Source organism: Podarcis gaigeae, assembly GCF_964106915.1.
Source record: "Podarcis gaigeae genome assembly, chromosome: Z".
Taxonomy (NCBI): Eukaryota; Metazoa; Chordata; class Lepidosauria; order Squamata; family Lacertidae; genus Podarcis; species Podarcis gaigeae.
This window is the reverse complement of record NC_139691.1, coordinates 49,867,421-49,883,263: the sequence shown is the minus strand read 5'-3', so window position 1 is coordinate 49,883,263 and position 15,843 is coordinate 49,867,421. Positions and strand designations below refer to the sequence as shown.

Genomic DNA, 15,843 nt, shown 5'->3' with positions numbered 1-15,843 from the left:
AGAGTTAAGTTGGGAAGAGGGATGCATCCTGACCAAGTTTTTAAAGTCAGCTGTATAACCAAGCAGGTAATCTCTTGATTCAGGGATAATATAGGCTGTGAGACAGCCATGGGTCATACTTTTTGCTACTTCAAAAATACATGTCTGTGGGTCTCTCCTGCACGTTCCAAAGATCTCAGAAGTCCATTCTGCGCTAACTTGCAGCAGGGCTTTTAGTGTGGCTACCCCGTTTCCTCTTGAGACGCAGCTTCTCTGGAAACAACTGAAGATGCTTTTGTTCCAACAGGCCTTTCCCAGCTGGATGAATGTGTCTTTGCCACAAGGATCCACTTGTTGGACTTTTAGTCTTGCCTTAAACATATCTGTTGGTTTTGTGGTTTTAATTGTGTTTATTATCTTATGTGAAAATTGCCTTCAGACTGGTTTAGAAGGTGATGTAGTAGTAGTAGTAGTAGTAACAGTAACCATCTATTATTCTATAATAATGACTAATTAAACATGTTTATGCTTACACACTCGCACAGGTGCAAATGTGTACATGTTTCATGAAATAGTTGCTCAAACCACTTAGCAGTGGTATGATTTTCTGAGCCACATTAGGCCACGATCCAGCGTAGCCCCTGCTCAAGGACTCTTGAGGAGCCTGTGTTTCTGAAGCCGCCATAAATCCCTTTGCGCTGAGGGCTTGGAGAGGAACATGAGTGAGCAGCATCTGCCCTTGACATTGGGAGGCAGCAATGAAGCCTCGGAATTGCCTGCGTTGGGAGTACATGCTGGGAGACTAGATTTCATCTATTGCTTGATCAGTGGAGAGCCACCTTGGTTGCAGCCGTTGCTTTTCTAGAATTGCCAGGCTGACTAAGCAGTCTGAGATTAAAGACATGCCCCTCCCAGTTCATTTGCTTATTTAATTTTTACAATTTATGCACTACTTGATTGTCTCCAAGTAGCTCAGTACAAAAGACAAACATACAGTTTCAGAATGATTTTAACTATCAACTCCTGTTCCAAGGTAACACTGGGAATTGTAGCTCTGGAAGGGGAATAGGGGGTCTCCTAACAATTTTCAGCACCCTTAACAAACTCCATCTCCCATAATTCTTTAGGGGAACCCACATATGTTTAAAGTGGCATCATAGTGCTTTAAATATATGGTATGAATGCAGCCTCCATTTCTATCATGGGCTGCCTGACTATCCTACAGCGCAGTTGAGAGAAACCAACACACATACTCAGATTGAAAGTTTTGTCCAAACAGGCATTTGGGTTGTTGTTGTTTAGTCGTTTAGTCGTGTCCGACTCTTCGTGACCCCATGGACCAGAGAACGCCAGGCACCTCTGTCCTCCACTGCCTTCCGCAGTTTGGTCAAACTCATGCTGGTAACCTCGAAAACACTATCCAACCATCTCGTCCTCTGCCGTCCCCTTCTCCTTGTGCCCTCCATCTTTCCCAACATCAGGGTCTTCTCCAGGGAGTCTTCTCTTCTCATGAGGTGGCCAAAGTATTGGAGCCTCAGCTTCACAATCTGTCCTTCCAGTGAGCACTCAGGGTTGATTTCCTTCAGTATGGAGAGGTTTGATCTTCTTGCAGTCCATGGGACTCTCAAGAGTCTCCTCCAGCACCATAATTCAAAAGCATCAATTCTTCGGTGATCAGCCTTCTTTATGGTCCAGCTCTCACTTCCATACATCACTACTGGGAAAACCATAGCTTTAACTATACGAACCTTTGTTGGCAAGGTGATGTCTCTACTTCTCAAGATGCTGTCTAGGCCTGTCATTGCCCTTCTCCCAAGAAGCAGGCGTCTTTTAATTTCGTGGCTGCTGTCACCATCTGCAGTGATCATTGAGCCCAAGAAAGTAAAATCTCTCACTACCTCCATTTCTTCCCCTTCTATTTGCCAGGAGGTGATGGGACCAGTGGCCATGATCTTCGTTTTTTTGATGTTGAGCTTCAGACCATATTTTGCGCTCTCCTCTTTCACCCTCATTAAAAGGTTCTTTAATTCCTCCTCAGTTTCTGCCATCAAGGTTGTGTCATCTGCATATCTGAGGTTGTTGATATTTCTTCCGGCAATCTTAATTCCGGGTAGGGATTCATCCAGCCCAGCCTTTCGCATGATGAATTCTGCATATAAGTTAAATAAGCAGGGAGACAAAATACAGCCTTGTCGTACTCCTTTCCCAATTTTGAACCAATCAGTTGTTCCATATCCAGTTCTAACTGTAGCTTCTTGTCCCACATAGAGATTTCTCAGGAGACAGATGAGGTGATCTGGCACTCCCATTTCTTTAAGAACTTGCCATAGTTTGCCGTGGTCGACACAGTCAAAGGCTTTTGCATAGTCAATGAAGCAGAAGTAGATGTCTTTCTGGAACTCTCTAGCTTTCTCCATAATCCAGCGCATGTTTGCAATTTGGTCTCTGGTTCCTCTGCCTCTTCTAAATCCAGCTTGCACTTCTGGGAGTTCTTGGTCCACATACTGCTTGAGCCTTCCTTGTAGAATTTTAAGCATAACCTTGCTAGCGTGTGAAATGAGTGCAATTGTGCGGTAGTTGGAGCATTCTTTGGCACTGCCCTTCTTTGGGATTGGGATGTAGACTGATCTTCTCCAATCTTCTGGCCACTGCTGAGTTTTCCAAACTTGCTGGCATATTGAGTGTAGCACCTTAACAGCATCATCTTTTAAAATTTTAAATAGTTCAGCTGGAATACCATCACTTCCACTGGCCTTGTTATTTGCAGTGCTTTCTAAGGCCCATTTGACTTCACTTTCCAGGATGTCTGGCTCAAGGTCAGCAACCACACTACCTGGGGTATACGAGACATCCATTTCTTTCTGGTATAATTCCTCTGTGTATTCTTGCCACCTCTTCTTGATGTCTTCTGCTTCTGTTAGGTCCTTTCCACTTTTGTCCTTTATTATGGAAATCTTTGTACGAAATGTTCCTTTCATATCTCCAATTTTCTTGAACAGATCTCTGGTTCTTCCCATTCTATTGCTTTCCTCTGTTTCTTTGCATTGCTCGTTTAAGAAGGTCTTCTTGTCTCTCCTTGCTATTCTTTGGAAATCTGCATTCAATTTCCTGTATCTTTCACCATCTCCCTCGCATTTTGCTTGCCTTCTCTCCTCCGCTATTTGTAAGGCCTCATTGGACAGCCACTTTGCTTTCTTACATTTCCTTTTCATTGGGATGGTTTGCGTTGCTGCCTCCTGTATAATGTTACGAGCCTCCATCCATAGTTCTTCAGGCACTCTGTCCACCAAATCTAAATCCTTAAACCTGTCCCTCACTTCCACTGTGTATTCATAAGGGATTTGACTTAGATTGTATCTTACCAGCCCAGTGGTTTTTCCTACTTTCTTCAGTTTAAGCTTGAATTTTGCTATAAGAAGCTGATGATCTGAGCCACAGTCAGCTCCAGGTCTTGTTTTTGCTGACTGTATAGAGCTTCTCCATCTTTGGCTGCAGAGAATATAATCAATCTGATTTCGATGCTACCCATCTGGTGATGTCCATGTGTAGAGTCGTCTCTTGTGTTGTTGGAAAAGCGTGTTTGTGATGACCAGCTTGTTCTCTTGACAGAACTCTATTAGCCTTTGCCCTGCTTCGTTTTGATCTCCAAGGCCAAATTTGCCAGTTGTTCCTTTTATCTCTTGACTCCCTACTTTAGCATTCCAATCCCCTATAATGAGAAGAACATCCTTCTTTGGTGTCACTTCTATAAGGTCTTGTAAGTCTTCATAGAATTGGTCAATTTCAGTTTCTTCAGCACAAGTAGTTGGTGCATAAACTTGGATTACTGTGATGTTAAAAGGTCTGCCTTGGATTCGTATCGAGATCATTCTATCATTTTTGAGATTGCATCCCAGTACAGCTTTCGCCACTCTTTTGTTGACTATGAGGGCCACTCCATTTCTTTTACGGGTTTCTTGCCCACAGTAGTAGATATGATGGTCATCCGAACTGAATTCACCCATTCCCGTCCATTTTAGTTCACTGATGCCCAGGATGTCAATATTTATTCTTGCCATCTCATTTTTGACCACCTCCAACTTACCCAGGTTCATGGTTCTTACATTCCAGGTTCCTATGCAATATTTTTCTTTACAGCATTGGACTTTCCTTTCACTTCCAGGCATATCCACAACTGAGCGACCTTTCGGCTTTAGCCCAGCCGCTTCATCAGCTCTGGATCTACTTGTACTTGCCCTCCGCTCTTCCCCAGTAGCATGTTGGACGCCTTCCGACCTGAGGGGCTCATCTTCCAGCGTCATATCTTTTATATGCCTGTTGTCTTTGTCCATGGAGTTTTCTTGGCAGGGATACTGGAGTGGCTTGCCGGTTCCTCCTCCAGGTGGATCACGTTTGGTCAAAACTCTCCACTATGACCTGTCCATCTTGGGTGGCCCTGCACGGCATAGCTCATAGCTTCTCTGAGTTATTCAAGCCCCTTCGCCACGGCAAGGCAGTGATCCATGAAGGGGGGCATTTGGGTTACCAGCTTCTTAATACTTGTATGTTGGCGTGCTGCTACTGGGACTCATGTTAGGCCTGCCTGCAACCCATTAGAGGGTCCAAGATGACCCACTAAAGACCAATACTGTAGACCACCCCTAGCACCCATCATCTCAGGCCTTGCTGGCCACAGGGGCTGATGGAAGCTTGTGTCCAACACCTGAAAGGTGCCAGACTGGTGTGTACAATGCTGAGCTAGATGAACAAACATTCAGATTTAGATATAGCAACTTCTAGTTGTTGAGGTTGCACACATCTGTGCACACACACTAAGCCTTCGCACTGCAGCAACCTACCCTAGGATACAGAACACCCTCTCTCTGGGCTTAGTTGTTAACATAAAAAGACCAGGATCAGGCCAATGGCCCATCTAGTCCAGCATCCTGTCCTCCCAGTTTCCTCACTGATGCCTGTGGGAAACCCAGAAGAAGCTCCTGAGCACAAGAGTCGTTTCCCCTCCTGTGCCTTCCAGCAGCTGATATTCAGAAGCATTGCTGTCTCCAGCTATGGAGACAGAGCACAGCCATGGATAGCTTTCTCCTCCATTAAATAGCCCATGCCTGGTCCCAGCCATCCCATTTATGGCTGCTTCAGTCTGTGGTCCAAACATTTCCAAAACGGATGGGTCTACAGAGCCCCTGCAGGCTCTCTTGCAAAATGTTGAATAATGAACTGAAGATGTATGATCAGGCCTCCACTGCAAGAAGGGCTGCTGCTACAAATTAATCTGAGAAGTGGCAATGTGGAGAAAGAAACCCTCTCTGTCTGTCTGCTTCTCTCTCTCTCCCACCCACAGCATTCTGTGTTGTGGCTGTTTCTTCCAGAGTGTGCTGAGTGGCAAAGGAAGAAGTCAGCAAAGCGCAGAGCACAGCCAGTTCCCAAAGAAGGGACTCAAAGCATCTGTTGTGAAAAGTGAGGGTTGCTTTCCAAAGATCTCCCCCACCCTCTCTTATGCCACAGTGTTCCAGCACCATGGTGAGGCTGAAACTGGGGTTCTTCCATGAGGCCTGATGTAATTGGAGAAAAACATCTTGTCCTCAGGAGAGCAGGAGAACAGCTGAACGGTGTTTCAGTCTCAGGAGCCTGACACAGTCAGAATGGTTTGACATAAATAGCTCAGTTTCACAAAACCTTTGACAAACTGCAGGCTTTCATTTTAAAATAATAAGAATAAGAAGCAAATAAATGAAGAAGTCACCTGCTTCTGGGTGCTCTTGCATCTGGTGGTGCTCTTGCAACTGATATTTTATTTTTAAGAACAACTTTGCCTATGAATTAACTGTTGAGCTGGTGGAGGTGGCCAGATGTGGAGGGATGAACTTCTTGGTCTGCACCTCAAACAGAGGAAGCTACAGTATGCTGAGTCAGAACTGAGTTGGTCTTCCTAGCTCAGGAGCAGTGAATTTCCGTGGTCTTGAGCAGAGAGAGGTTTTTTTAAAAAAAATCTGCTCCCTGGTCCTTTTAATTGGAGACGTCAGCGATTTAACTTGGGACTGTTCAAGTATGAAGCAGGGAGTTGTGGCCCCTGCCTAAATGGTGATCTACTTAAGCCAAGGGTGGGGGGCCCAGGGATCTCTGGATGTTATTGGACCCCCAACTCTCACCAGCCTCAGGCAGCATGACCAGGGACAGGGCTGATGGGAGCTGGAGTCCAGAAACGCCCAGAGAGCCGCAGGCCCCCACCCCTGACATAAGAAGCAGCATTCTTCTTCTTCTTTTAGATTTTATTAAATCTTTTTCATAATATAATAAAAGAAACTGAAACAGAGAGTGGGAGAAAATGTTCTCTCTAGAAGAATAGAATCATTTATTATGTATTGAATTTATGTACCACCATAGACCTGGAGGTCTCAGGGCAGTTCACAGAGCAAGAATCATAGAATCTCAGCATTCAAAGGGACCCCAAGGATCATCTAGTCCAATCCCCTGCAATACAGGAATTTCAACTAAAGCATCCATGTCAGATGGCCATCCAACCTCTGCTTAAAAACCTCCAAGGAAGGAGAGGCCACAACCTCCCGAGGGAGACTGTTCCACTGAATGATACCAAACTGATCTGCTTTCAGTTTGGCAATATTTCCTCAGTCTTCTGACCTAAATAGATTAATTCATTTTCCTTTTTAAACAAAAAGTCCAAAAGAGGTTCTCTAATTAATGTTACTATCAACTTTGTCTCCAATAACTTCAACAATTCCTCCATATTAAACAATAATTAGCCTTTCCATCTTTGTCCACACAAAGAGTCTCTCTGCTATGATCATACATTAAAATAATATTCCATAGTTCTTTACTCATTAAGTATTCATTAGTTCGTACCTAGTTCTGTTTCTTCTGTTCCCATTACTTGCTGTATTTGCCGTGGTTTGTCATCTTGATTTTGAAAAAATTACTGCTTCTCTTTATGCATCTTCCATTATTTTCCCAATAAAAGCATCAGAGATTTGATAGTCTTTCCCCTCTAGATTCATGCAAGATATGGAAGGATACCTCTGCTTAGAAGAGGCATTCCTTCCTGAGGGAGATGCCACCTGTTAGCTCAGGGATTAAGAAGCACATGGAGCCCCCTGGACGCTGCTGGACTCCAGCTCCCTCCAGCCCCAGAGACCAGGGCCCAGTGGGGAGGAATGTGGGGCAGTTGGATCCCAGCAACATCTTGACAGCCACATCCTTCCCGCTATAATGGTGAATTGGCTCACCTTGATTTTAGTTGGCGGCAGCTGCTGCTGCAGTTAGAAGCACTGTGAAAATTATTGTGTATTTATTAAACCTATTAGTTGTTTTAATTAAAAAACTGATGTAACTCAAAGCAACTTAGCAACAAGGGCTGGAAGCAAGCTGAGGTCTTTTGAGTCTCTGCCCCTGTTGCAATGCACCTTGTATGAAAAAACAGCCACTGCCTGAATTCTGGGTTTGTTCTTCCTCCCCTTGCTGGAGGTCTGAAGGTTCTTGGAAGGACCTGCCCTCTGGCATAAGGGCTGCCGGCACTAACTGTGTGCTCTGTTAGAGTGCGCTGAATTTTTCAGTTTTCAAATTACAAAAATGAGAGGTGGTAAAAAGTTGCAACATGAGTTGGGAATTCCAAACATATTTGGGTTAAATTAATATAATTTAGTTTTGACTGGTAAGTAAGATCTGTGCAAAATAACGTAGAAATCGTTAAAAATAATTGTCAAGTACTTGCAGTTATATTATATATTACTACCAATAGCAGTAGTATTTGGCATTCCCTGACGTTTTCAGAAGGAAGGTTAAAATTCTTTAGTTTCCAAAAGCAGACTTTGTTTTCCTTCATCAGACTTCGACTTACCAAGCTAATGTTTCCCAGTCACAAAAATAATAGCAGTTTTGAATGCCTCACACCCAGAAATATACTTTTCAGACCACTCACTGAAGAAATATACTAAAATTAAGTTTCGCTCCCTAAACGATGTGTCCTTGTAGCTTTGTGGCAGAGCAGCTGCTTGGCATGCAGAAGGTCCCAGGCTCAACCCCCAGTGGCATCTCTAGAGGGGGCTGGGAATGTTTCCCTCACCTGACACCCATAGAGCCACTGCCAGTCAGTGCAGACAGTTCTGATCTATACGAAATAGTGGTTTGACTCAGCATAACGCAGATTTGCACGTTCTTCTTTAATTCAGTTCTTCCTCTGAAACCACCAGGGCTACATTATTACTGTAACTTTAGGGGATAGGCCACAGCTGAGAGGTATATAGCACATCATTTTTGTGCAGAAGATCCCAGGATCATTCCCCAGCAGCAGCAGGTAGGGCTGAGTGTGTTAGAGACAAAGACATAGAATCATAAGTGTTGGAAGAGACCCAAATGGTCACCTAGTCCAACCCCCTGCAATGCAGGAATCTCAGCTAAATCTCATGCTTGAATTGATGCACATTCAACCTTTACAAAAACCTTGGCCATGGCAAGAACTTGTTTGTACAGCAAGGGGTGTTTCTACACAATGACAGCCTTGCAATACTTTTACAGGGGATTTCATTTCCCTGTGCACTGCGTTCCAGATACAGCTGAGCCCAGTTGGGAAATGACTTTGTCCCTTGGTGCATGCCTGGTCCAGATTAGAACAAAGGCACTTAAAGTAAGAACATGCTGAGGGCAATACTTCTCCCCTCCACAAGATCCAAGCTGGCCAAAGAGGATGCCAGGCAGGAGGAGAAGCCCTGCCTCTGGTGAACAGGGGCAGCCTTGTCTTGCAAAATGTGCTGAGGCATTTGAGCGGGATGACACAGATGTCAGGGCAAGGATGAAAGGAAAGGGCACATGCACATACAGGTAGGAAAAGACCTGGATGTTTAGAGGAATAAGCACCCAGAGGTTGTGGCAGGTAAGCACACAGGGGTCCCAACAGGCATGGGTAACAGTGAGTCGTACATAGAAAGAGAACCTCTCATTCCATGACAACACAAAACTGCATGTTACTTTGTGCAACCTCTCTCATGTCTGAATTCATGGAGAGCCCCTGCCTGTCAGTGCAGACAATATGGAGCTAGATGGGTCCAATGGCCAGACTTTGTATAAGGCAGAAGGGCAGCAGCTCTTGTGATTACCAGCAACTGGCATTCAGAGGCATGTTGTCTCCACCATCCTGTCCATGTTTTGTCCATGACACTGAATGGTCGCTTGTGTATTGGAATCCATGACAGCTCCAGAAATGATTGGGCAAATGCAAGGGAGAAGTCTGCATACCTTCCTGGGTTGCCACTGTTGTAGCTGTCTTTGCTCCTGTGCCTTTAATGCCCAAGGGTGCTGATGAGCACACTCTCTCTGTCTCTGTCTCTCTCTGGGTGAGAAGCAGCTTCTTTTCATTTTCTCATAATCCACTGCATTTAAAAGTGAACACCCCTTTTAAATTGGAGTGGGGAGAGGTAGAAACCACAAATTCTCTGGGTGCCACGACACTTGCCCATGATGCGACTCGACATGCAGGATAATTGCAAACTGGCACCCAGCAGCTTTGTTTCCACCCTGCTATTTGGCTCAGAGGGTGGCTGCCTCGGCTGTAGGTGGACACGCTGCGGTACAAGGCAGTGAATGATTTAGGCAAGCGAAACCAGCTTCCTCCAGTAACAAAAGCCAACTTGTTCGCAAAGCATGGAGACCCTGCCATGCAGCAAGATTATAAGAAGATGGAGAAAGGAACTGGGTTCTTCCAGGGCCGGATTATGCCCTTTAGAAGCCCTAAGAACTGAACAGATTGTGGTGGGTTCTACATGCAATTCAAAATAAGAGCACTGAACTGGAAAATAAAATTTTACTTTTGAAAAGGCACAGAATTTACATGTATGCTGAAATGTAAATGCATGGTTAAACTATGGAACTCCTTCTCACAGGAGGCAGTGATTGCCACAAACCTAAATGACTTTTTAAAAGGATTAGACAGATTCACGGAGGAAAGAACTATCAACAGCTGTGAGCCATAATGGCTCTGCTCTGCCTCCATTGTCAGTGGCATGATTGTTTCTGAATATCGGTTGTTGGAAACTGCAGGAGAAATGAGTGGTTTGGGGCTTAATTCTTCCTTGTGGTTTTCCCATGGCTGGCCCCTGAGAGAACAGGAGGCTGAACTCGAGTTGGACCCCTGGCCTGATCCAGCAGCTGGCTCTTCCTGTGCTGTAATGGCAAGATCTGACTTCCTCGCATTATTTTGATCGGCGTTAGTAGGAGAGCCCCTGGCTTAGGCAGGGATAAGTGATAAAAAGAGAAGAGGGAAATGGGGAGTATAAGGACGTCCGGCTAAGTTTTTATTTTCCCCGTGGTGACTAATTCTTTAGAAGCATCAAATGCCAAGTTCTGTTTTGCTGGTGGCCTCAGCCTTCCTGTTGGGCCCTCCCGAACTGGATGCTCTCCAGCAGCCAGGTATGAAGGGGGTGTGGTTACTGGGCAGAGTCCATGGAAATGAGAGGAAATCAGAGTTCCATCTCATGCCTGCATCATCATCATCATCATCGTCATCATTAATTAAATTTATATACCACCCTGCACAGGGCGGTTTACAAAACACAAAATGCAAATAACAACAACAACAACAACAACAACAACAACAATAATAGAAAGACATTTAAAAGGACATAGGTTGTTTAACAGCTTCCCCTAGAAGATGGTCTTCAGGAAGTGAAAGTATTCACCAGGGCCTCTTCTGGTTGGAAGCATCTGCCCTTCAGGCCCTTATTTTTTACTGTGAAGCAACCTGTGCAAAGACCTTTGCGTTTTCTTCTGAGCCTTCCTGGGAGTGCAGTGGGTTTGCTTTGTTCTGCACTTGCTGCTTTATCTGTTTCCTTTTTTCTGTTGCTTTACACTTGTGGGAGGCATAGCTCAGTGGCAGAAGATCCGCTTAAGAGGGTGGGGTCTCACGGGATGGATGGGCAAAGACCCTTCTCTGCCACAAACCTGGGGAGCTGCTGCTGCTGGTCAGAGCAGATCACAAATGGGCAGGATGGGCAAATTTGTTGCTTAGTCGTTTAGTCGTGTCTGACTCTTCATGACCAGAGCACGCCAGGCACTCCTGTCTTCCACTGCCTCCCGCAGTAATATGTGACAGCTTCCTGTGTCCTTTTTATGATATTGATTTGTTGCTGAATTGGCTCTTTTTTCAATCAGTAGTTTTGTAATTTTGCACCTTTTTATTTCCGTTGTGTTAGTGTTGCAAGTGGATTTTATTTTATTTTAAAAGGAACTTGGCAGCAAGATGGGCTACAATTGTTGGAAATAAATGGAGGAGGAGAGGAGTTGGTGCACTAGGGGCCACTATAGAGATCTCCCTTCCCATCCCTCCCTCACCAATGCAGGAGTGTTGAAACTTATAGCATCACATTCATTGTGCTCTCAGATTGATACTCAGTGGAGCTTGGTGAAGGATGTGCTTCTGGGGAGCTGGAGAGGGAGAGGAAAGGGGCTGGAATGTGTGAGGCCAGGACATAACAACAACAGAGAGAGGTAGGGCTTGCACATCTGAGACCCCAGGGATAGGTCGCACCTACAATACTCTGTGTGCTGCTCAATGAGGCACCATAGGGTTGTACCCAATGCTAGGTCTTAGGTTCATTTATTTTAATGGGTCTACTCTTGAGTAGGACTTGGTTGGATACAGCCCGTAAGAGTTGGATGGGTTGTCAGAGGTCATCTAGTGCAGCCCTCTTCTGCACGTGTGTTGGTGAAACCAACAATCCATTGTGGGGATTTGCAGTTGGCTCCAAAGTCTGCCAAAGTGTTCCATCTTCTGTTGCCTTTGCACTCATACTCTGCGCTCACATTCACTGCCTTGTGTCTGTGTGTGTGTAAGAGAGAGAAAGTTTGTTAACTGGAATGAGTACAGTAAAATGTTAAATTTCTTGACTTTGCTGGGGATTCCCTGCCTCCTCCTTTATATACCAGTGACAGTGACAAAATCACCCTGAAGGTGCCCCTGCTGCTGATCCAGGTGCGTCAGAGTCCACAGACAAAATCCCAGATCCTCCCTAACTATTGGTTTGATTATTTTTTTATAAATGGTGCTCAATGTGGTGGCCCATCTTGTTTTTATTTAGCTTTCAAAATGGGTTGTTACATTCTTTTTCCCAAAGGAGAGGCAGCAAAGGAATACTGAAAATTAAATATTTAGCTTGTCGGAAGTGAAAAGGGACTTAATGTTCTGTATTCAGCTTCACAAACACCCTTCTGAGGCATATTCCCGTTTTCCAGTCTGAGGACACTCGGGGTCACCATTACTGGTTCAACCAAGCAAGGCTCAAAATCTGTTATCTTTTCAGCAACATGCAGGTCACCCTTGATTTTCTTGCATCTTTGATAGCTGTACCTTGATAGCACCACACTTCTTGCTCATCTGCGGGCCAATATCCCCACCTTTCTCAGCCCCCTGATTCAATTCATTCTTGATGGGTGTTAGATGTCAAAGAACAAATAATTCTTTCCCCTTGCTGCTCACGGCACAGTCTTCATGGCGGCAATGCAATTACGTTGCTCAGCTTCATGCTCTGTTCAGCCTGGAGGCCATCCACCAGACTGTGCTTGGCATCTCCTCCAGAAGGCCCGGAGGCATGGCAACATGAAGGCATTCTCTGGCGTTGGCACCTAGCGGTCTCTCCTGTGGCCGCCTGGCTGGGTGCCAGCCTCACGTTGCCTTTGATGTTCTCCTTTTGTTTACAAGGCATGAGTCAAAAAGGCTGGCCTTTTATGGGACTGAAAATGGGGTGAGGATGGTGAGGATGGTGAACAGAGGGGAGAGCAGAAGGTAGTCAGTCACAGATATATAAAACCCACTAGGTTTATTTTTACATTTGTGTCTGTGTGTGTGTGTGTGCTCTCTGCTGCAATGCACGGGCTGGCTATGGCAGCTCAAAAGCAAATCTCCTTCCCTTCCTGGCTTTTGGCATGACTTTGGCTGCCCTTGCAGAGCTTTCCAGAAATGTTGGCGTCCAGCAAAAGGCGGCTGGTTGGTGATGACTCGGTACCTGGAAAGCTTGTGCCAAGGGAGATGAGAGGCATAATTCAAATTGTGTTTCCCCAGTGGAATGTCCCCCACCCCTTAACCCTTCCCCCATTTTTTATTTTTTATTTTTGTTGACATGGAAAGCACATATTTGAAGGCTTACAGCTGCTGGTCGCTGTCATTCCTGTTGCATGTTGAAGCAAGTCCAGAAGATCCTTGCGTTTGATGTGCTACCAGTTTGAAAAATCAAACATCCAAGCCCAGCCAGCCGCTCACCACTAGAAGGGAGCTTTTACACACACACACACACACACACACACACACACACACTGCACTCAGAGAGAGTGGGTGTGTGCTTGTGCTTTCAAGAGAAGAGCTGGTGGCGGGAGGAGGTGCTTCTTCTCCTGCTCCAAAATGCCAGTGGCGCTAACGAATATCCTTGCAAAAGGTCTGTCTAACTAGAAGCACAACGTACAGGGCTGGAGCGTAAGAGGAGGGAGGCTGGGGGAATTGAATTAGCACAGGTTGTCAAAATTGTCACCTGGGTGTAGCCTGCCTGGTTCAGCTCTGGAGCTGATTTTGGGAGGCTGCCTGGAAGAGCTTGTGTGGCGGGGGGGGGGGGAGAATCTTGGCAGGACCAAGAGATTTAATTGAGAACTGGCTCCATGGCAGGAATGTTTGCATCATACAGAAGCCATTAGCGTGATTGGGCTCCCTTGTCCTCTGTGAATGTGCCATGTGGTGTGTGGTCTGTGCTCCCCAATGGAATCCCGCTTTGTGGTTGCTTTTGCTGGAGTGACTAGAGAAGAATTCTGAACACTACGTAAGGTGTCTGGATTCTTCTCTCTCTCCACCCACCACCCTTAGCCCACTTCTCCCACACCTCAGGCTGCTCCTTTAAAGGAAAGGAATGCTGTGGGGAAAACCTGGGAATTTTGAAATGCAGTTCTTCTGCCAAAATGAATCTAGTAGGGCAAAGTGTGCATAAAAATACATATGATAAGTGAAAAATGGCATAGGAAAGTCAGCATTACATTAGGGAATGTTGGTTTGCAAAACAAAATGTGTGCATTTGGCAAAATTGTGCAGTGAAATGTGTGTATTAGGAGAGGTTTTCACTACAATCCTGATGAATTTTCATGAAGACTTGAAAAGTTGTGCAAATGTGGAGAACTGAAGATTGTAAAAATGGGAAATGGACACCCCTCCAAAAAGGTAGAGCAAGATTATCCCAGAACTGGAGCACCAAGAGAGCCTTGTTCTCTAAGCAATACAGAAAGCTTAAAAGCTCCCCACCTTATTAGCATTTAACTTGTGGAATTTCAACTAGCCAGGCTTCAGCAGCATATGGTTGAAATCATGTGGGTTAGATGCACACAAGATGTGGGTATATTGTACTGATAGACCTGGAATACTCAAATGACTCAAAAGTCATTTGAGCCACTAGCAGTAGGTTCCAGTCCATATTCAATATTCTTTCCTTTCTTTATTCTAGAGCTGGCGTATGATCTGGACACAGACAACATCCCTTCAAACAAGCAGCTCTGGGATCAGAAAAGCAAAGAGGTGTCAGTGATTCACAACCTTGGAACAGGCATCGTGATGCCGGGTCTGGATCTTTTGGGCTCTCTCCTAACAGTCCTACTTCTTCTGCTTGCCAAATAGTTGCGGAACTATCTCCTCACTGAATTTGCGACATTTCGTTTTGTGAAGTTTGCTCACAAACTCTCTTTCTCCTCCCAAGGCATGTGGAAAGAGCAGCTTCAAATAAGTTTCATTTTTAAAAAATTCAAATAAGACTCGAAGGAGGGACTTGTTGTAGATGTAGTGAACAAAAGAAAGTTCTTGTGTTTTGGAGAAGTCTTGCCTAATTATAAGAGGGTAAATATACTCAACATTTGCATCCCTTAAGAGATTTATGAAGATGGAAGTTTTTCATAGCTTTTTAGAACAACAGCCTTGTTTCATCTTGAGCTAATTGGCATGGTCACTTAAAAATGGTATTAAGCATCATCCACTGGCTTTTAAATATAAACATATTCAGTAATTGGACTGATTTTAGTGGACACTCACCTGAGAAACCTACAATATCCCACAGCAGCAATGACATGTTTTTACTCTGAGGGCTGGACCCCTGGACTGAATTTTCAACATCTGTAGCAAGATTGGCAGGAGGCATTCAGACTGAGCTTTCGTTGATTTGAAACTCTGAATTGTGGTTAATTATGAGCTACATATACAAATGTTGGAGAAATGTTTATGTGTGTTACATGGCTGCCTAGACAGCTCCCTGAATTGCAAACAAACAGACCACTTCCTGGAAAAGATGGGTGCTGGGAGTTGGGAAGAAAATGGGCAGAACTAATTCAAAGCCTTCCCTTGTAGAGATGACCTGATTGGTGATGGGAAGACAGGCCATTCTGGAGAGGCCCCACGTTGTAGAAAGAGGCACCAAGCCCTTTGCAGAGAATACAGAACAGCAAGCATGTCATTTTTAATAAATTTCTAAAAAACAAACCACCGACAACCAAACGTGTTTTGTTTATCTGTTGGTCTTGTGCTCAGAGACTGCATTTTGAGTCTTTGGAGATCAGCCTAGTTGGGCAGCTTTGGGTTTATAATTTGCTGTTGAGGCAGCCAGGCAGTATTTTTAGGAGAAATAGATTCCAGTACCAGATGAGGCAAGTTGATCTATAGTGGTGGGTGTGTATGTGTGTGTTTCTGCATTCATTGCAGCTGCAAAACTGAATGCATGCAAAAATAATGTCTTAAATTTAAAATAAAACAGGAGCCCTACTCGATCATACTCAAGGGCACCCCCAGCTGAGACTTGCACTCACAGCGGCTATTCAGAAGCTTCCAGGAAGCCTGTAAGCAGGGCT

General features: G+C 44.9%; 1 protein-coding gene across 2 annotated transcripts in view; it reads left to right on the top strand.

The window, feature by feature from the left end:
• GPC3 (glypican 3) overlaps positions 1-15,478 on the top strand; it is a 238,088-nt gene extending 222,610 nt beyond the window's left edge. For both annotated transcript variants that reach the window (XM_083722916.1, XM_083722917.1), the window contains one exon: positions 14,457-15,478. In XM_083722916.1, coding sequence (XP_083579042.1) covers positions 14,457-14,626 — 170 coding nt within the window. In that variant the 3' untranslated portion in view covers positions 14,627-15,478. The remainder of the gene's footprint in view (positions 1-14,456) is intronic.
• The last annotated feature ends 365 nt before the right edge of the window (positions 15,479-15,843 follow it).